Source organism: Neopelma chrysocephalum, unplaced genomic scaffold (genome assembly GCF_003984885.1).
Source record: "Neopelma chrysocephalum unplaced genomic scaffold, ASM398488v2 Primary Assembly neopelma1_42, whole genome shotgun sequence".
NCBI classification, from domain to species: Eukaryota; Metazoa; Chordata; class Aves; order Passeriformes; family Pipridae; genus Neopelma; species Neopelma chrysocephalum.
Window position 1 is genome coordinate 1,787,080 of NW_020897700.1, and position 21,517 is coordinate 1,808,596.

General features: G+C 34.8%; 1 protein-coding gene across 14 annotated transcripts in view; it reads right to left on the reverse strand.

Annotated features, from left to right (window-relative positions):
- Positions 1–21,517, reverse strand: part of FRYL (FRY like transcription coactivator) — a 163,882-nt gene that overhangs the window by 3,548 nt on the left and 138,817 nt on the right. For 10 of the 14 annotated variants that reach the window (XM_027676348.1, XM_027676349.1, XM_027676350.1 and 7 more), the window contains 8 exons: positions 20,463–20,633; positions 16,227–16,480; positions 13,915–14,122; positions 11,804–11,953; positions 9,337–9,435; positions 4,660–4,728; positions 1,396–1,413; positions 315–425 (listed from right to left, as the gene is read on the reverse strand). In XM_027676348.1, coding sequence (XP_027532149.1) covers positions 315–425; positions 1,396–1,413; positions 4,660–4,728; positions 9,337–9,435; positions 11,804–11,953; positions 13,915–14,122; positions 16,227–16,480; positions 20,463–20,633 — 1,080 coding nt within the window. Of the gene's footprint in view, positions 1–314; positions 426–1,395; positions 1,414–4,659; positions 4,729–9,336; positions 9,436–11,803; positions 11,954–13,914; positions 14,123–16,226; positions 16,481–19,909; positions 19,994–20,462; positions 20,634–21,517 lie in introns of those variants that run through there. The other 4 variants (XM_027676345.1, XM_027676351.1, XM_027676342.1 and 1 more) reach the window with 2 other exon arrangements.

Genomic DNA, 21,517 nt, shown 5'->3' on the forward strand with positions numbered 1-21,517 from the left:
GCCTTGATTGTAGCTTGATTAGAATACACCAGGAGCACTACTGAAATATTTAAAGTCCTCATCACTGGACTCCCCGCATTCCTGTTTTTTAAGAGCTTTGAAGATGTAGAAAAATCAACACAGATAATTGAACATCTCAGAAAGTTCTTATAAGGTCTACTTAAATCTCTTAATAACTGGCTATAAAACAGCTGGTACCCTTCTCTAGTTTCTAAAAAGATGTCCCACTGATGAAAATGTTATCCAAGTGTATTTTAAATTGTTTGACTTTAAAATGTCAACAATTACAAGCTAAATGGCATGATTTTCATTACCTCTGCTTCTTTTTTGATTGTTTTTACTTGACTGATGAGTTTGCAATAGGCTTGGAACAGAAGCAGCAACTGAAAATGCAACTTGTATAGCCTCCGACACAACTCCAGCTCCTACAAAAGTAAGCAACATTGTTATACTGAGGAAGTGAAAAACTTCTACTATCCAATACAAGAAACAATAAGTCACAACTTCTTCAGTATAGAATGGGCAAAATTAGGAGTAGTTACTTGGTTACTAAAGAAAATGCCAAAAATATGTTGAAGCTAACATAGCAAGAAGCTAATGAAAAGCAGATGAAAGCTTCTTCATTGAGTTCTAGATTTACAGGTAGCCCCTCTCACACAGATTTAAGGTTTACATTTTAGTAAGTTGCATTTCCAAGAAGGGGCGTGGGGTGGGATGTGAAGTGATTCAAAAGGCATTTTGAAATGTCTGGATCATTTCAAGATTTCATGTCTTGAAAACAAGACAGTGTTTCATAGATCACTTTTATTATTGATATTTTACTGTTTTAAATTCAAAATCTAATATCCATAAGAAGCAGTTGTGGTCTGTAAGTATGGAGTCTTTCATAACCATGAGTATTTGTATTGTAAGCACGGTATATAACCTGGCCCTTAGCTTACACTGCCTGACGAATAAGGGGAGAATAATTCCATTCCTGGAGGCAAGAATAATGTTTCCTTCATAAAAGATAGCCTTTATTCTATTTTAGAAAATATCATGTCATATATTCTTAAGGAAATGAAATAGCAGCATTAACTTATACACTGTCTTAGTTCCATTTTTATGCATCTAAAACACTAGTCAAAAGTGCAGACAGTGTTAATACTGCTTTACATACAGACATAAAAGCTACTGCTGATGGAATAATCTTTATAATGTTCTACTATCTACAGGATCCTATTATCTACAAAGGACCAACAGTTCAATGGGTTAGATGATGCAAAATTCAAGCACACAGCATTTCTGTAATAGTCTATGACAAGACACCATTATTTCACAAATGGACGAGACAGATGGAGACAGTTTGGTGACTGGCATGATTACGTATTTGATAAATCAAGAACCATCACTTACTGCTAGAATTTCCATTTGCTAAGCAAGAAGATGAGCAGGTCACAAAAATACAAAGAAAGAAAAAAGAGCAAGAATTAGTGTAAGAAATAATTTTAATTAGGGTAAAAGATGTCCCAGGTAAAATGGAGGAAGAAATACAAGTAACATGCTCCAAATACACCCTGAATGTGAAAAGTTAACAGACTGAATTTGAGATGAAACTACTTGCTGCTATAATTAAAGATAGATAGCATTGGCTTTGATGTCCCACAGCACAAGTAACACATAACCTGGGTCTTTATACATTGTGTAGTCTGAAAGGTCACAAATTTAAGGTAATCAAAATCAAAGACATTTTGATCTGGACATCTGTACAATGCTTCTTACTTGTTCTGTACCACTAGAGTTTAAGCACAAATAATGCCTTTCAAAATTTGAAATGTAATGTTAATTTAGATTCTGAATTCAGTTTAGAAAATTCCTGGCTTTGCTAAACTCAGTTCTCAACATCTCTGAGAGATTTCTGTGATGTAATTGCACTTGGTTTTTAAAAGCTATTTCAGAAAAACGTTTGGGAAAGAGGGAAAATCATCAGAAAATATATTTGTCAGACTTAGGGCCATGAACTTCACTTCTGTGCTTTGTATAGCACTAAGTGTGTTGATGGCATTTAAGCGCATACAGTGGTAATAGCAAACCAATTGACAGAATATCGTGATTTGGAAGGAACCCACAAGAATCATGGAAGTCCAACTCCTTGCCCTGCACAGGACAGCCCCACTGGACCCACACCGTGTGGCTGAGAGTGAAACATATGAAGATGCAAAAGAAGCAGTTGAGCTTTACTAAGCACATGATTGTACATGATGTGTATAATAAATTATATACTATGTGATGAACAGGCTATAAAAAGACTGTAACATTGCATGTTTGTGTTACATTGCATGTTTTTGTTCTGCACTCTGTGCTATAATATACACAGCACAATTATTATATAAGCAAAAACTTCTGATGCACAGAACACTGTGAAGATTTTGAACAGCTGAAGTCAACATGAATTTGATGACTAACTTTAATGAAGCACAGAGAATCACATTTGAGAAATGGCAGGGTTGACTATTTAATAATTTTAGTCATTAAGTTCCAGTGTTCTTAAAGCCAAGTCTCATTATTACTGTAAGCCATAATTAATCTCTTTCCCCCAACACCTTGATAGCAACCTTTTAAAAATTCAAGAGAGGTTTTCTTTTAAAAATGCCTTTGTGCTGCTTCAGTGTTTTTCACATACATGCTTACTTGAGAAATAATCTGATTTTTCTACCTGCCTGTCCTGTAGAAACAGTCTAGCCAGAGTCCAGGTGCATTCTTTCAGGCTTGTGTGTACTAATAGCAAGAACTGAATAATTAGATTTACTTGCAAGTCTGCTGGCAATGCACAACCCAGAACAGAATTAATCTCACTATTTCTTAGCTGTATGAACCACAGTGCTAAAAATCAGTACGAAAATCTTATTTGTGTTAGTGAATGAAAATATCTGTTCTCCTGAGCAAATTTAGAACTTCTGTAAATAGTGTGTATTTATGAAGCAGGATAAGAGGACTCTGCCTTCTCAATGGACACTATATATTAAAATGATTTTAACTGAATCTGCGAGTACAAGCAGCAGATAAAGAATTACCAGCATGCCCCGCAGGCTTGGATTGAAAACCAAAATGAAAACAGGTCCCCAAAAATAATCAGTGTGAATGGTCACAAACTCTTTTTCAGAAGCTATCTTCAAACCCTGCAGAAACTGGGAAGAACAAGCAAAACTGCCTCACTTAGAATCCTGGATTTTCTCTGTACAAGCTATTTGAAAGCCTGCATGTTGCTTTTCTTCCATTTCTTAGTTTCCCTAGCTATACAGTGGGAACAGTAACATTTACCTTTACGGTAAATGTTATAACAGTTTCTTGGTGTATATAAACAACATTGTAAATATGGACTGAAATATATAAATGCTGCTTTTTTAATTAATATATAGAACATTTACTGTATTGTAATAATAAATGTTGCTTCCTATTTCTAAACACGTACCTGTCTATACGAAGATTTAAACCAATTGTAAAATGCACTAATACTGTGTGTTCATAGGCAAGACAAAAATCCTCGCAAATGGTAGCAAATTATTTTGCTGGTTTTGCATTACCTATGCTTATATGCGTGATTTCTTTTTTAAATGTGCAACTTCAATGCAATAAAAAAATCAACAGCATATTATCACATGTTTCGCTATTCTAAAAATTCAGGTGCATTTTTTGATTAAATTTAAAAAACCCAAACATATATATATATGACAGCAAAAGAAAACTGTATAAAAGAAGAAATAGTCCAAGGACACCACAGACATTTCTGTTGTTGAAGACTATATTTTCAGCAGCAGAAACATGACCAGGTGCATTCATGAATAGAGTTAAGTTGAATAAAATAAATAAAATTCCTCCTTTCTCAGCTTGGATTTGGGATTTTTGCAAAAGATAAGTTGATCTGGTACCTGCAATTCTACTTTCTTACATCATTCACTGTTCTTATTACAGGACTTCAGATGGCAGATTCCTTGTACCTACTAATGTCAGTTTTTGGATTTGCTTTTTTACCAACAGTGTCAATATTATGCAGCTATTCTATATTTAAAAAAACCCAGTCCTAGTCCACTTGGGGAAAAGCCATCACTTACCATAGCAATTAGTAATATGGATGACTGCCATGCAAATACATAGAAAATATTCAACTAGTATTAATAGGTTACTGCACCTGTTGTTAGATGATATCTTGAGAAGTGTTTCGTGAGCTTTTTGCCATACTCTTACTTTACTCCCTGTTCCTTTTCACCCTAATAATGGCTCCAGAAAGGTCTTATGTATTTATATATTACTAATTATATTAAATTCTGTAGAGGTTTTTGGGTAGACTGTTTATCTGAGCATATAATTAGAATGCTAATCTTTTTTCCTTCTAGAAACAGCAGCAGAAAAGCAAACTTGCTAGTACACAGATGGTATCTAGTTTGCTTATCTACTCAGTGTTATTAAGTCTAGAACCCAAGGTTGTCAACTTTTATTAAAAAGACCTGTTTTTATTAGACTACCACTTCATAAGACTCTAAGTTTCCAAAAGATAGGATGATAACTGAAATGAAAAGCTTTTCATGCATTTTTAATCTTTCTACAAATATTGGAAATTTTGTGCAATAATGATGTTTTTTTAATCTCATATCCTGAGACTCACAAATGACATACACCTACCTGGGCATCTGTGTTAGTGCCATGAATGCCATCATCAGTACCAAATGTTCTTTTGCAATCTTCTAGCCACTGCAAAATAAATATAATCAAGATTAAACATCTTCTGAAACAGAGCAAACTGAAGACTGTGCTAAAACCGTGTAAGACATTTCATCAAGTCTTGCACATTCTTGGATTATGTGAAAAATTGTGATATGAAATCAATTGTTTACCAATGCTGTTTGCAGTAATGATATCCACTCTATCACTTGTATTTTTTATTGTGTCCCTTCTGTTGTAAATTTCCTTCCTTATCCAAGATGGAGATAGTACACTTCAGCATAAAGACAAACCCCACCTTTGGATACTGTTGCAGTGAGACGTGTGGGAGGGTGGAGGCAGAAACATCCCTTTTATTACATGAGATCATATTTTCTCTTTACTTGCTGCACAAGGTTTACCCCAACACAATCTATCAGCATTTAAAACATAGCACTAATTCACATTAGAGAGTAAGCCTGTTCTATGTCTTCTGACTGCTTTAGAAACGGAAGGAAATAGAGCTCTCCTGGGTAAGTAGATGCAAGTGCAGGTTTACTGGATGGAAAGAAAAAACCCAAATGCTCAATGCGAGTTTAGCATCACCTCCAGTTCATACAAGCCAAGGAAATGAAGTATTCTTGCATTACACAATGTGAACCTGCAGATTCCACTCAGGGCAGACAAGTTTATTAATTTCAGTGGGCAATCTCTTCTACCTTTACCCAGTCATGCAAATTTATCAAAAACTAACCTCCATGTGTACTGGCATTCACATGAATATCGTGTTACTATAAAGCATTTAGAGAGTCAACTATGTTCTTGGACAATACAACGTGATCACCTCACTGACACAGTGCCCAGCATATTTTTCTGTACACTGTAAACAACTGCAAGCATGAGGTAATTTGTGTGTTACTGAAATGGGAATGTATCATATTGAGATAAAGTGCAAAATATCTTCTGAAATGAAGAACAGGCTCTATATATCCAAGGAAAAATAATTTAGCATACTGTGTGTGTTTGATATCTTGAGTCTCAGAGGAAATCTTAGTGACCTTTTTCTAACCTCTGTCTGATGCAAGGAAAAGAAAAATGTGATTTCCCATCTGCTCAATTTAATAAAGGTTACTTAGTGAATTAACTAGGCCTGTGTGCTTATCAAGAAGAGAAGTGGAATTCTCTAAACACCATGGTGTCAGTTTCAATTAGTGACATGGATACCAACATACACAGCAAATCTTGTTTTACCTTTATCAGACAGCATCCATCAGTAATGATGGAATAGGTTTGCACTGGAACAAATAGCATCAGCAATTGGGAAGTTAGTATTTATTTTCACACACTGCCCTTTTAAGATCTTTTATAAATCTTAAAACCAGTCTGAATAAAGAGTGTGGCTAGAATGCTATGATAGGCATATAACTTTATATTTTTTATTACATTTATCTGATTCAGTATCCTTGTCCCTAATACACACATGAAGTCAAAGCAGTTCCCTTGCAAGAAAACAGAATAGCTCCAAAAAGGTCACAAAATTAATTTGCTAAGAATTTTTACAGAATATCAGTTCAGCACGGTAGAAAGACCTAAATTTTCTCTTTGGGAACAGCAGTAAATTGTGTGACAAAATAACCTTCTTTATATGTTTGCTTTACATTAATTTATGTTTTCCCCATATATCTCCTACAAAGATATAGGGTGAAGTGTTGCTGAAAGCATAACACAGGGAAGTCTGGGATTGCTCTTGATCAGAGCACAGGCTGGTTTGCCAGAATAACCCCTAAAAAGATGTGCTAAACCATACCCTGTACAATAGGTACCTTTCTGTCTTAACTTGGTACATAGGTAAGAGTTTCAAGCAACTGCAGCCCAAGCCTCTTTCTTTTTCAATCTGATTCATGTGAATGCTAGTACTCCACACAGCACGAGAGAGACAAACATCATCTATTAAACTTTAAAACAACAATTTTCATTAAAGAAGTTAACATACAGAATTTTCCAGTGGTTGATTGTAGAGGATACCAGATTAACATGCAAATTACATTTATTTAACTATCTGTTAATTTATATTTACTTTATTATATAGCAGCCAAACCACTTAGTTTGATCATTTTTCTGCATGTTTCTATGAAAAAAGCAAGGATCTGCAATAAGCTCATTAAGCATTTTGCCTTAATACTTTCAGATTGAATAGGATACATAGCACAATTGTCTGCAACAACAGAAATTCAGATTTTACTTCAGAAACTCTCGCTGAATCGCTCCCTATACTCTGCTTAAGAGGACAGAATAAAAAACCCAATGAAATCTAAGAAGGAGCTTTGGAAGAGTCTTAGTCTGCATGTGCTATATAATAGACACACCAAAAAAATAAGGACCAACAGCTAAAGAAATACTTCTAAAAAAGTTTTAGAAACATTAATTATCTGAGATAATTAGTCACTACTTCTAAATCAACATGCTCAATAAACAGTTAAATAATGCACGAAATTATCTAAATGACATTCTATCAAGAGTCAGAGAGGATTGGTCAAAACTAAAAGTTTCTTCTTCAGCAGTACTGCTGCTTTCTATTTATAAATTATTAAATAAAAACAAAACCCTGACAAAACATTCTCAGTTATTTCAGAACAATTCCTTTCACCCTGTGAACCTTCTTCCTGCTCCAGTCACTCACAAATCCTGTGGCAGAAGACAGGCTGACCAAAGAAACATGTTACTGGACTCCCTTTTGACAGCTCCACTACAGAAAAACAACACTTCTTCACTATGATATAATGACAGAGGCCATCAAACTGATACCCATATTTGTTTACCTAGTAAAATAAAATACAAAGAAGTTCTTATGTCGATATGATACACAGGAGTGCAAAATCAGCTAAAAATACATTTAGTGAATTCATGGCCATCTGAAAGGGAAGTAATTTAACTCATCATACTTTGACAAATCAACCAAACAATACCATTTGTTATTGCTATGATAAATAAGGCTGAAGAGTTTATGTAAAATTCCTCCATGTTTGTATAGTCATCATTCTAAGTACACACACGAGTCCCTTTTTACTCTGCCTCAAATCTTCATGTCTGACTGTGGGGCAAATCATTAGCCTCTCTGTGCCTCCGTGCTGCTCTCTAAAATGAGGAATAAAATACATTATTTTCTCTTAGGAATGCTGACAGCATTACGCATAGGAGATTGCCAGACATTAAATATTACATCAAGGAAAATAATGTTAGTCATTAGATGAGAACTTTGTTTCTGATTAAGCCTACATGGCAAAATGTACCTCACTATATTAGATCAAATAAATTGTTATTACCACAGAACAAGGCAAAAAATGCAGCAACTCTTTAGCAGAAATGCTGGCCTGGATCCTAGAAACAGTTCATCTACACTAACAGGGCAGTGTGGCATACTTTAGCACTGGTTTCAAGGAAACTGTTTCTTTAAAGATCCTTTCCACAAAAAAGTGGATGTCTAGTCTAGTCAACAGATGAGCTGTCAGCACTCTTTGCAAGGTAGAGGCCATAATTTCCTAATAAACTCAGCATGATCAAGAAACATGGAGTCACTCGTGCTGCAAAATACAGCTCTGCTAAGATATCACAGCTTGAATTCTGGTTCTGTTTTGCATCATTTAAACTTGCCTATACAGCTGTTGTCATGGCCTCACAGGCTGCTGAGATCAGTAAAATTCAGCATGTTCAGTTTTCCCAGGAATCATCATCTCTCTACAACAAAAGCTCATATATTCTCTCTTTCCATCTATTTGCAAAACTGATAATAGATTTCTTTTGGCTCTTGAAATAGAAATCTTACCTATTTCAGTTTTCTGCAGTTAGTATCTTACTTTCTGAACTTCACACTAATGTTCACAAAAACAAATATACAGACCCTTGCTACAGAAATTTTCAACTTTGCGGTTCTTGGGAAAAAGGATATAACTACCTACATATACCTTGAAAACTAAACTGTATTATTCTAAACAACTGACATAAACATCAGCCTCAGTGAGATCTAGCTGTAAGATGAGCCCTAAATTTATGCATCTACATATGACATAGCTGTTTAAGTCCCCATTACTGTCAGTGGAGATCCAGTCATAAGAGGAAGTCCAAGGAGTTATTCAGTCGAGCAAAAAGTTTATATCAGGATAAAAAGCATTGCTTTCTTGATTCCTTTTAATGTATTGACCTGATCCTTAAATGCTATGGGTGTTAAGGCACTTAATGCCCATATAGATATCTGTAAATGTCTGTATCTGGAAGTGAATCCTACCCTTCTAGTCTAATAAAATAAGCCAGAACATTATTAAAGAAAGAAATACCATTATTCACTGATATTCATGTTAAAAATATTTGTATATTTTTAAAAGAGGACTTCCAAATTATGAATGCACTTTTCCCGCTGTTAGTGCAATGCTATATATTCAAAGTCGGTTTCAGAAATATGTGCAACAAAAATGAGTTACACATAAGAAAAAACCCTCACGTTCAGATTATACACATGGAATACTAGTGAGAAAAGGAAACAGGATTTTCAGAAATGTTTTCCCACAGTTTACTTTTAGATACCTGTGTTGAGAGATAAGGACCTGTAACAATTTCTTGATAAGTAGGTTCTAATATTTTTGTTTTGAAATGTAAGAGACTCACCTGTTCTGCTGCCTCTCTTTTGACATTATAGGTATCCAAGTGTTCTTGGAGCTCCAGAACACTGAACTTCAATGTTTCTAGCAGGCCACAAGACAGTAGCTGGAAGATAAAAGCAATCACTTCTGAAGCCATGGAACATCTAACTATAATATATATAGTTAATATCTAAACTATATAATACGAAATCCCAAGTCCACATTTGGAAAAACAAATTAAATTAACTGGGTACACATAATTTGTGATACCTTCGAGTAAGTGAACTAACACATGACTGTATATGTTAAATAATTGAAAAAAGTTTTGATTCCAAAATAAGAAGAGCAGTACCTAGTTAACATCTGAAAGAGATTTCAAAGCGATTTTTAGATCTTTCATAAAAAAGAACATTTGCTACATTACACACCACTAGTGTAAGTAAAAGAGTCTGTAGCAGGAAAAAAAGGTACTGCTGTTCGTGTGCTCCTATAGCAACCTAAGGAGCATCCACTGAGGGTTACTTGCCCTTTTCAGTATACAAACTATACTACCAGCAAAGGCTTCTTCAGTCTATAGGAACCAGAACTGTCAAAGCAAGAACTGCTGGATATTTGAAGAATTTTCTACCATTAATAACTTTGCCTTTTTCAACATGGTTTCAAAATCCCTTTTTCCCTCAGGGGCTGCTGCCTCAGCTTTGTTCCACAACATTTCTCCCTGTAGTTTTATTTTCACTTAGGTTTTTCTTCTTAATCCTTCTCCTGCCACTTCCTGTAATAAACACGCCTCTAATATGATGCTTCCTCCCTCACACTGGTAATCCCCTGCACACATTAAGAGCTCTGTACTTTATCAGTGAGAAGTAATCTGACAAGCAGGTTCAATTCAATTAAATTATTTGGAAAGAAAAGATTTATTTACACAGTACTTGTGAATGTAACAACACTACTGTGTGTATGTGCATACATATGCATGTACACAAACACACAAGTCTATATACTTATATGCATATATGTTATATTCCTTATTCCTTTTAATATTTATATTTTTATATACGTATTTACTTATTTATTTTTTAAAATACACATGCTGTTCTAGATAGACACTAATGTAACTCTTCTTGTGGCTTCTTATCCCAAACAAATTTCTTTTTTTTGGTTAATTTGGTTAATTTCTACTGCTTTAAAGTGGTCTAAGTTAAACAAAAGACATTAACATGCGGTTCCCTTGAAACACACTATCTGTATTATGCTTTTTAAGTCCTCATATTCTTAAGTGAGAGCGTAAGAGTTGCCCCTTAGCACCAAGGTAAAAAAACAGGTCAGGAGAAGACTCCCACACTGGGTCAAGGCCAAACACCCATCTACCTCAGCCCTGCAGCTGACAATGTCTAATGGCAGCTGCCTAGAGAAGGGCAAGCATGTGGTGACCCACCTACCCCAGAATGCTTTCTTAGCCTTTGTCAATGTGTTGTTCTACATATTCAGGAAATCTATCCAGGGCTATTTCTTTCATGAATTTCTTTAGTTGCTTCTTGAAAACATGAACAGACATTGTAGAAAATGACAGCATTTCACAGTTTGATTATGTACCACACGAAGAATCTTGGTTCTTTATGTTTTGTAAGTCATTGCAAGCTTAATTTGATTAACCTTAACATCAATTAAGACAACAATAAAATAATTTCTATCACTTATCCATGATAATCAAGACATCTATGCACAGATTTCTCTTCTGAAGGGCTGAAAAATCCTAGCCTGCATACTCATATCTTAGATAGAAGTCATTCCACATATTTTATAATCCTTGTGATCTTTCTTGAAGCTTTTCCAGTGCAATTGCATTTCCTCTGAGATCAGGGGACCAGAACTTGACAAAAAATTCAAGATGTAGGTATATTGGGGATAGGTACATTAACTCAATGATGTTTCTTGTTTTGCTGTCTCTTTTCTTAATAATTCTAGCATAGTTTTTTTTTATGGTTGCTGAATATTGAGCTGACTTCTTGGAAAATGTTTTTTATAACCAAGATTTCAACTTGCATGGCAACAAACAATTCAAAGTCTTCGTTGTATATTTGTAGCAAGAATGTTTCTCATGCATCACTGAATATACACATAAACAACACAATATAAAAAGGCAAACTGCTGCTAGATAAGTAGTCTTCCTTCTTCTTTTCTGTGCAGACAACATAGAATAAACATGAACAAGCAGGGAAGACAAAAAATAACAAGGGAATTTAAGTGATACCTACTATCAGTAAGTTCCCTCACTGTTCACTGTTACAGCTGGAGGTTATTTTGTGAGAAAACGCATTTCTCACCTGTGTTTTCACATGTTGATGATACATAGTGGCCACTTAACATTTTAATTCCTCTGTGATTTCAATTATAAAGAGTTTCTTTTTTTCCCCAATGTTAACAAAACTATTTTGTATGTTACATAAAACTTTTTATGCACACATTCCAACACGTAAGTTTGAGATTCTTACAGTTTCTGCATCCACAAAGACTGTTGGACATTCTGAACACATCATCATCACTTCCAGAGAACTTCTGAATTTTGTTCCAATGCGCTGTAGACTTTCACCAAGAAAGCTGACTGAATCATTTGTTATAGATACAAACTTTCTTTGAATGGTCTAGAAAACAAATCAGAAAAACATTTATTTTATACTGTATTTCACTACTCCTCTGGCTTTTTAGATTAAGAATTTCAGAGCAAATTTCCATCATGACAGGATGTATTTTTATCACTAAGTGACAAACTAATATGTAATTTGCTCTCAATATTCATGTAAAACTAGCTCCAGAAAATGCTATCAATCCTGGACCTATAAAGACAATTACTCCTTTCACATCTAGGCTTTTAGCCTTAGTATAGCTGGATGACTATTTGTCTTTATGCAGTACAGAGAGTTCAATTTATTTTGAAGTGTTTGTGTTGCAGAAAATTATACACTCTGAGAGTATCTAATAGAGTTTTACAAGTTAGCATACAACCTGTATAGCACAATCTGTGTCCACAACTGCCACCTGCATGGTTTCTATCTTCTTCAAAAATCAGTCCTATATATATCATGTTTGACTTTGCAGACCATCAGCTTGGCCTAATGTAACATTATGCACTGTTATATATTATTTCATAAATCCTAGAAGTTACATACTATAAATAAAAAATATAAAGATTATATTTACAGCTGCAGAGTTAAACACGGTGTAGGAACCAGAAGGCAAAATGGAAAGGTCCAATCAAACAAGGCCTCCAGAGTGTCATTTAATCATTTTAACCCTCCTCTGCACCCAGGAACAACTCCTCAGAAATGCTTCTTTGCCCATGCTTGAACCCTGGATTGCTATTGCACATTTTTCCACAGTATCCACCTTTCCAGCTGACTGAGGGCTATCCTGTCAAGCCACAGAATGTTTCAGCCTTCTCCCTGGCTCCCTATTTAATGAACACAAAAGAATATGACCTCTCGTTTTACCAATTCCAGGAAATGAATGCATGTGTGAAAAGCAACTGTAGCTAAGCTTTGGTATAATACAGAGAAACCAAATCCCTGATGTGTAGATGAAGCAAAAAGACAAAAATCTACAATCAGTAACAGGAATTTCATGACGCTGTGGCAAAATACTTAGTTCAAATAAAAATGGAAAATGGGTATAGATGTGCAAACAAGTTATTCCATGGATAAGGCAGAGTATGAATTCTTCAGATTTAAGTTACTTCATGGTACTAACTCTAAACCTGCCCATGCATACTGGATAAAATATGTGCTAGTGTGGGGCTTTCATTTATTATGACATCCCAAGCAGCAGGCCAAATTAATACTAGAGATAAGAGAAAGGGCTAGAGTCATAAGGTCTTGGTCTGCAGTTCTGAATCTGCTCTTAGCTCATTTGGCACATTGCCTGTAAATAAAATGGATTAATTATGCTTCTCCTATCCCATAGGAATCTGCAAAGAATCATTACTTCAAAAACGTAAAAAATCCATCCGCTACATATAGGGAGGAGGAAGTCAGAAAAATTAGGCCCTAGGCATTTTGTGTTGGATATCAGATCTAGGAGTCAAATAAATAGAGGCATTTGAAACCTCCAGCTTTAGTGGCTCTCCCGGTGTTTCTATTACTTCTCTGCAGAAAAAAAACCTTTTCTCACAGGACAATGCAAGATAAATTCATTAATGTTTGTCATGCTGTGATCCTATCATAATGACTCCCACAAAAAAAGCAGGAGGAAGACATTAATTCTGCAATCAACACAGAACTTGGGTGATGTCCAAAAAAATAAAAGAAGGGATACAACCTGAACTAAGAGCTCATAAGAAACACTGAACTGGTTTTTTGAGCCTTTTTTTTTTTATTTCCTGAGCAGAATCACTCCTAGACAATGACTACATCAGATATCGCATGGAAAAATAGTGTACAACAATTTAATATTCTTCTAGCAATGTGTTTTTTGGTCTGCTTTTGATTTGCTTTCTAAGGCGTCTTGCTACCATAATCTTGTGGCTTTTGCAGTTACAATGAGAAGAATAGTTTTAAAAGTAGGAGGAAAGGATCTCAGATAAGCGATCACGCACTGGCAATTCACTGACCTGAAACAATCTTGAGAAGACATGAAATGTATAGACAGCACACGATCCATCTGTATCGGACAGCATTTGATTGACGTGGCAGCGCCAAGCTTGCTCTTCATCATCATATGCCACTGGCTGGAAAGCTGCCAATATGGCAGAAAGAAATGGCGAAGGAGGTGGGGAAGTTTGTACTTCTGGGAAACCATCCTGTTCTTCTTCATCTTGGCTACAAATAACAAACAACAGAAATTAACTCCTCAGCAATTTTTTTAGCAAAAAAACCCCCTTCACTTTGGTAAAAAGAAAAAATAAAAATTTTGGATTCAGAGTAGCACTTTGTAAAATAAATAATGGATCAACTAAGATAACTATGAACCAAGAAAAGAGTTAACAATCAAAACCTTTTGCTACTGCAATATTAAAAATTGCATATACTCTCAAATATCCCCAAAGTTTATTAAAACATGTAAGTTCTAAGCTTATCTACAGACAAAGGGCTATCTGTAGGTTAGCTGTAGCTATATACAGCACTGTATATATACACTCAGAAACTGGCATTTTTTTCTTGCCCCCAATAACTGAATTAACATTCAATTCTTCAAATTTTTATTCATCTGAACAGATGGTCCACCAATACACATAACAAATTTTGGCCTTCCTTACGGGAAACACAAGAGCTCATTTACAGTGTAATACTATTTTATTACTGTTTAAAGCAACATAAGCAAATGGAGATAGATCGAAACACTTTAATTTTTATGGTCAATCAATTTAATGGAGTATTCTGCTGTCATACTTTCCATTAGGAATCAAACATCCAATAAAAATACCCAGCTATAAGTTAATCAATGCTACTACTTAAAATCATTAACTTAATGATTAGCTTAAAATTTTCTGTATTACAAGGTATGATACATTTTGACATTTCTTCCTGTATAATTGAACTCCTGCAGCAAAAATATATGTAGGAGGATTCTAAGTACACAGACAGTTTGTTAAAATAATTTTTTTCAACACATACAGTTTTTCTCTATAACAGCTGCCTCATTCACTGCAGTGCTAAGTACACCTTAACACTTAAACATGTCTTGAACAAGAAGTGTGGGTGCTGTTTTTAGATCCCTTCATTTGAGTAGCACAAAGCTCAAAAGCTAAGACACAAGTCTTTTGAATCTAAGCTGTACACGAAGTTTCACAAAGATTTTCAGATATTTTCTAACTAGTGTTATCACCTATGCCATTCTTCAAACTAGAGCCATGGGGTTTTTCATTTGCTTGCTTAGTGCAAATAAACTAAAACTTTAAGAGATTTTTTCAATTGCACATGAAGAAATAACTGCTCTTAAATGGTACCAGCCTTTAATTCTCACAAGGCCTATTGCCATAGGTTGCATATTGGAATCACAAGATTAAATTTCAACCTTTGCAAATGGCTTGGTCTTTTACATGTCCTGTTGTGTTCTTTTCTGTAAAAGGTTCCTAAAGTGATCTCTCTGACAGAATATATGCTAAGTCTATGTTCCTATATATGATCAAGTCTCTGTATTATTCAGTCTAAACTTCTGAACATATTTTAAGTATGAACAAGCCTAAGAACAATTTGGATTTTTTTTTGTTTATTTTGGTGTGCAATTTTTGTTTTGAGTTTTAATTTGTTTGTTTGGGGTTTCTTATTTGTTTTCCCTCCTTCTTAGACTGTTACCTTCAAGGAACTTACAGTTTCCTTTTAAATACAACTCAACCAGCTAAGACTAATTTTAACTTTTCCTCTCTATATTAAAATGGAAAAATGTTATTTTACTTTAAAACGTTTTAGAAATACACAAGAGACTGATTAATCTTAACAATGAAAATAAACCCTGAGCAAATTCAAAGACAAACTGATCCGATTTCTACAGAAGCTTTGATTCTAAAAAAAAAAAAATTTACATTTTCCCGTCTTTGGTGGTGCCATAAGTCAGAGCAGTTCAAGGGCTTTTCCATGTTATACTGCTTGCAGCTACTGCCTGCCAAGAAAATGGTCTAAAACACCCTCTGACCTCTTTTTGCATTTCTATACCATTGATGATGATGAAAAGTGCTAGATTTTTTTTACTCAGGAATTCTTGTGTTTTCCCACACAGCTGTCTTACCTGTACCAGAAACAACTGTTGAGCAAAGTTCTGAGGCAAAACAAATCAACCAATTATTCTGGATATGCAAACCATCATTTTATATTCTGGTATTATGGAGATTAATGGAAAACGCCACACCATAAGAAAGCCTTCTGTCTTTGATTCATGCACTGATTATATGTAATTTCTGTTACTTATAACCAATATTAATCTTACCTAGACAAACCAGAGAAGTCAGCTTCTTCTTCTTCACATCTCTCATCTAGCTCTTTCAAAGCAAGAGTGACATCCTCTTCACAGACAGATTCGGAATAGCTTTCAGGACCTGCTGCCTCTACCAGTTCTGGGGGCTCTTCCAACTCCAGAGATTCGTGACAGACCAGACAGTCTTGTTGTTCATGTAGCAGATATGACCCAGTGTCTTCACTAGCAGTGCTAACCTGTTCATCCCTTACTGCTGCACTGCCTTCCTGTGAATCACACATACTTTTATTACTTTTATTGTCAAGGCTTATGTATTCTAAAAATTGTTTGCAAATATCCATTTATCACAGAATATTCTGAGTTGGAAGGAACTCAGAAGGATCATCAAGTCCAACTCTTAAGTAAATGGCCCATACAGGGCTCAAACCCATGACCTGGGTGTTACTGGCACCATGCACTAACCAACTGAGCACGTCTCAGGGTTAATACTTTAACTGTTCAGCTCTTTGCCTTGTTCATAGAGTTTTACTTGAACAAAGACAGGCAGTCTATTTGTAATGCTTATTACTTCTGGTAAACATTAATATCTTAGAATATGAATTATTTAGACCAAATACAACCTCTCAAATACACTCATTTAAATCCGTTAAGAGAATACTGACAGAAAAATAAGCAAACAGCCTCAAACACTGACATCAAACACAACCAAGACTTTCATATTTTACTTTTCTAGGTAAGGATCAAAATGACTGCCTCGTGCTTGCCTACAAGGAGTACAGAACATTTCTTGTCCTTTCCACTCTCCATTTTAATAAGTTTCTAAAGCATAACTACTGAGCAACAGTGTAATAGATGAACAATGGAAAAGGGACATTCCACTGTTTTTATTATTTTTACATTACTTCTAATATGGGCAGCTTAAGGGTTTAATCCTGAATCTCTAAATGTAGGCTTTCAATCACTGGCAGTTACAGAGAGAGGATGATTAAACTCAGGTAGGTAATATCAGAATGACCCTTTCTCCCTTCCCTCTTACTTCATTAGCATTATCATATTCATTAGCATCACTATGTTTAACAGAGGAATTTAGATTTATTTAATTTATGCTGAATTCATCTGAAACTTTTTACTGGATTTCTCTGTGGAATAAAAGTAACACTTGCTTTTTCTAAAGGCACAAATTATCACATATTTTCATTCTTAGTGTGCTGATCTTCCTTTACTGGTATATCCAAGGCTGGTCAACAAACCTTTGGTCAGCCTCTAAGCAGAGACATCATTTTGTGGTTTTCATCAATCAAAACAGATCCTCTGACAGAATAAATAATTGTACGTGTGTTAGAAAAGACAAGTCAGCTTTGAACAGAACAATATAATTTTCTTCCACTGTGGTACTCCTTGATGTGACACTGTTGTCATTTGACACAGCTAGTGACTTCACTTCTAATGCCTCTTTTGTTAAATTTCAAATTTTATTGCACAGAACAGCCATTTTGTCCTACTGAGCAGCTAAGACACACAGGAATGCAGAACACTTTTACAAAACCACAGCAAAGTAATTTGGATTGAACCAATGGTCCATTTCTGTTATAGATGTTAACACAGGATACAGACCTGCACTGGTCATGACTGGTAGATGTACATATGAAGGGTACACTTTTTGAAAATATGCAAATTACTAGTTAATAAATTTACTGCCAAGTTAGTCTTCATAGTGCCATGACTCCCGTTTTCTGAAGTTTTATCTGTATCATCGGACATGACTTTACTAACAGGAATGTGTTTTGAATATCTTAAAAAGGTGATTTATATAGTTACATAGTTAACAATGCCACAGAACCCTAGGTAAATTACTTCTAGCAAACCATTCCCTCATAAATCTACAGTGCAAGTGAGTAAAATAGAGAATCATTTTAGTCAGAAACTTTCACATACTTAAGCTTGTAAAACTTATTGTACAAAATTAAAAATATTCCTCTAAGCTAGACTGTAAATTCTCAAATGGAATGTGAAATGTCTTTTCACAAAGTTACACACTGTTACTGGGAATCAGTCAAATACATTTAAGTAAACTCTTTACTTAACTGGTCAGCATCCCTTTAAGAAAAACAAGGAATTCAACTGCATCTGACCAGCACATTCTCGTTTTTAAATAATGGCTTCAATTTTTTTCATATAGTCTTGGATAAATTTTGATATATATTATTTATATTAAAAACATTTTGATAACTGACAGCTGGCATACATATGGCTTGCACTAAAAGAGTTTTATATATAACGTATAAGAGCACAGGAAAAAACAACTACACTAGGCTATGAGTTGTATAGTATAAGAATTCAGAACAAAAGCAGTTTTATTGGTGTCAAAAATATTACAAAGTGAGTTGATAGTGTGCATATTTTCAAACTCATTCTGTTAAGAGGCATAAAGCCAGCTCACTCTTTTAGAAATAAAATCCAACCAAGTAGCTAACTCTTGTAGAGAGTTGGCAAACATTCTGAGTGTTTGAACTGTACTTGAAAAAAACCTATGTATTTTTCCAAATCTCATATTAACAAGCACAAAAAAGCCCTGGAACACACATCACATCTAGTGAACACATTTGTATGCAGTAGCAGTATTCTTTTTTATATATACAGCAATTTTTTCTGAATGCTGCTTAGTCATGGAATTACTTTACAGCCCAGTTTAAATGTTTTCAATATTTTTTAATGACAACAGTGCTTTTTTGTGTGAATATTTTCACCTGGATTATAGAAATATAGTGATTTTATAAAGGGAACTGCAGAAGAATGATGAATCCTAAGGGCAGGGGCAGTCTCGGAAAGAAGTATGAAGATGTAAAAACAAGTTACAGCTGAGAATGTACCACAAGCAAATAATGGAGAAGATAAGTTCTATTGTGGTTAATTTTGTCCTATAAAATTCTGCCTTATCTACTGCTTCTTGCTTTTGAAACCTTAAACTAAAACATCTGTCCTATGTGGAAAAAATCATCCAGATTAAATGTTCTTCCCCACCCAAAATTCTATTGGATCAACAATGGATGTTATAGACAAGCTACGAAGCAACAATTTGTTGGACAATCTAAGCACAGGTATTCTACTACAGCTGAGACAATTTATCAACTGCAATGTAATAAAACACTTTATAAAAAAAGCACATAAGTAATCATAATGAGAAAATATGAAAAAATGTGAGGAAAAGCACTTTATGAAAGTCAAAATATTACGCCTTTAAAGGTGAGGATTTTATCACAGTTGCATCTGTGGTGTGTCTATCAGTAAGTGATTTTTCTAGGTAGTGAACAGGTAAACTACAAACCTTTGTTTAGAAACTTTTTTTAGTCACTTGAACTAGTCAGCAGAGAGTTTACACCACGTTAGCTGAAGACTCAAGTGTAAACAGTGCACTGGTTAGTCAAATACACATAGGAATGGCTTAATTTTCTGGAAAACTCAATTGAACTGCATGTATTGTTAAAGATAGGATTAGCAATGCTTATCCAAATAAAAATATGATTGCCAGTAGCATAAATAATTTCAACAGAAGACATCATAGAAAGTCCATCTAAACCAAGCCACCTCAAATTCTAGAAAAATTGTAGCAGGTGAGAGTTTTGTTTTAAATTAGGGATGTTTTTTAAATTTTAAATTATTTCAAAGTTTTAAAAACAATAAACTGAAGTACTCACAGATTTGCAGGCCGCCATTAGCTTGAAAACTGTCTCAGTCCACATGGGCCTTTCCAAAAAAGTACACCACTAGCATCTGTAGTCCTTTTTAAAGGATTATTTAATGGAACCAACTCCTAACACAGCTGGCCTGAGGTTTTATTCCCATATAGCACCAATCACATTAACCCAAAGAAAGCAAAAAAAAAAGGGGGGGGGGGCAGGGGGGAAGGGAAAATAAAAGGTATTTGAAAGAAAATGCTGCTCAAGAAGGATTTCAACCATATCAAGTAAAAGCATCTTGAATATTAGCCTATTTCATTCTGCACCATGAAATGATCATGATCAGCCCTTCAATAATATTTTTAACCTGTGGTAAGTTCCCTCAGTCCATTCAAGTAGTCTTCATACTGAGGAAACATTTTGTAAGAACATGCCAACAGGTTAGAAATATTAAAAGCAAATCAACTAATCAGTGTAACAGATGAAAATTCAGTTGAAAAGAAAGCTGAAGTTGCTACTAGAACTAGAAGGAGTTCAAATCAGCCATGCACCAGCCCACATTTCTCCCCACCTCAGGCAGCTGGTTGCTAGAGTTATCTAGAGAAGAAGCCTCCAAACTTGGGGTCTCAGTTCTGATTTGGAGCACCTCTTCTGTTCCCACACTGCTAGTGGAATCTTGAGACTGAAGTGATAAACCAGCATGATCTGATACTACTTCATCTATGGCAGAATCACTGATTAACTAAGACAGAAAAGAAAGAAACATGAAATTCTTTACAGTAAACATATAAATTACAGGGGGAAAATGCATTAGTTTCAAAATAGGCTGTTTCAGTATCAGCTATCTGAATTTATTTACATATTATGAATTTAAAAGCTTTACACTAAAACCATTACAAGCATCACATGCATTTCTGTAACATTTAACTCTGAAAAGAAGTTTTTCCGCTAAGGAAAATTATTTCCTTCTTGTTCTTATAGGTTTTTGGCACTGGTTAAATGCTAGACCAAAACTACTGAATAGCAGAGCACTTTATTATTGGGGGCAACATTAATACAAACTTTGCCTAAAGTCTGAAAGCAACATACCCATCAAGCTGCTCTGCATCAAGTCAATTTTTTCATAAATTCATTTATATAATGAATAGAGATTTCTGAGAGGCCAGCATTCTTAATTTTTCTCATTTATATGTACACAGGCTTCAAAATCCATAATTAAATTAGCAATCTCTGTGGTTAAACACAACTTAGACCCCCCACATGACCACTTAAATCTCTTGACCTTATTTAGCATTTTGGGGGTTTTTTTGAGCTAGGAATCCACAAAGACACAAACTTACTATATAACACACGCAATTTTATGCTTATATTTAAACAAAAATAGTAAGTGTAAAGTAATAGTAAGTGTATAGACAGTATTAATAATAAGTGTAAAAACATTAAGAAAATGAACGTTATACTAGAATGATAAATTTGTTATGTACCACCAATGTGGTAACATAATGTTTTTCCTTCACTGATATTGTTATGAAAAAGAACCTTAGCCACATTATGTCACTTAGGCTAAAAGTGTGAGCCACACTTATCCATTAAAAGTGCAAGGGAAAGTTTAAGTTCTCAGATTCC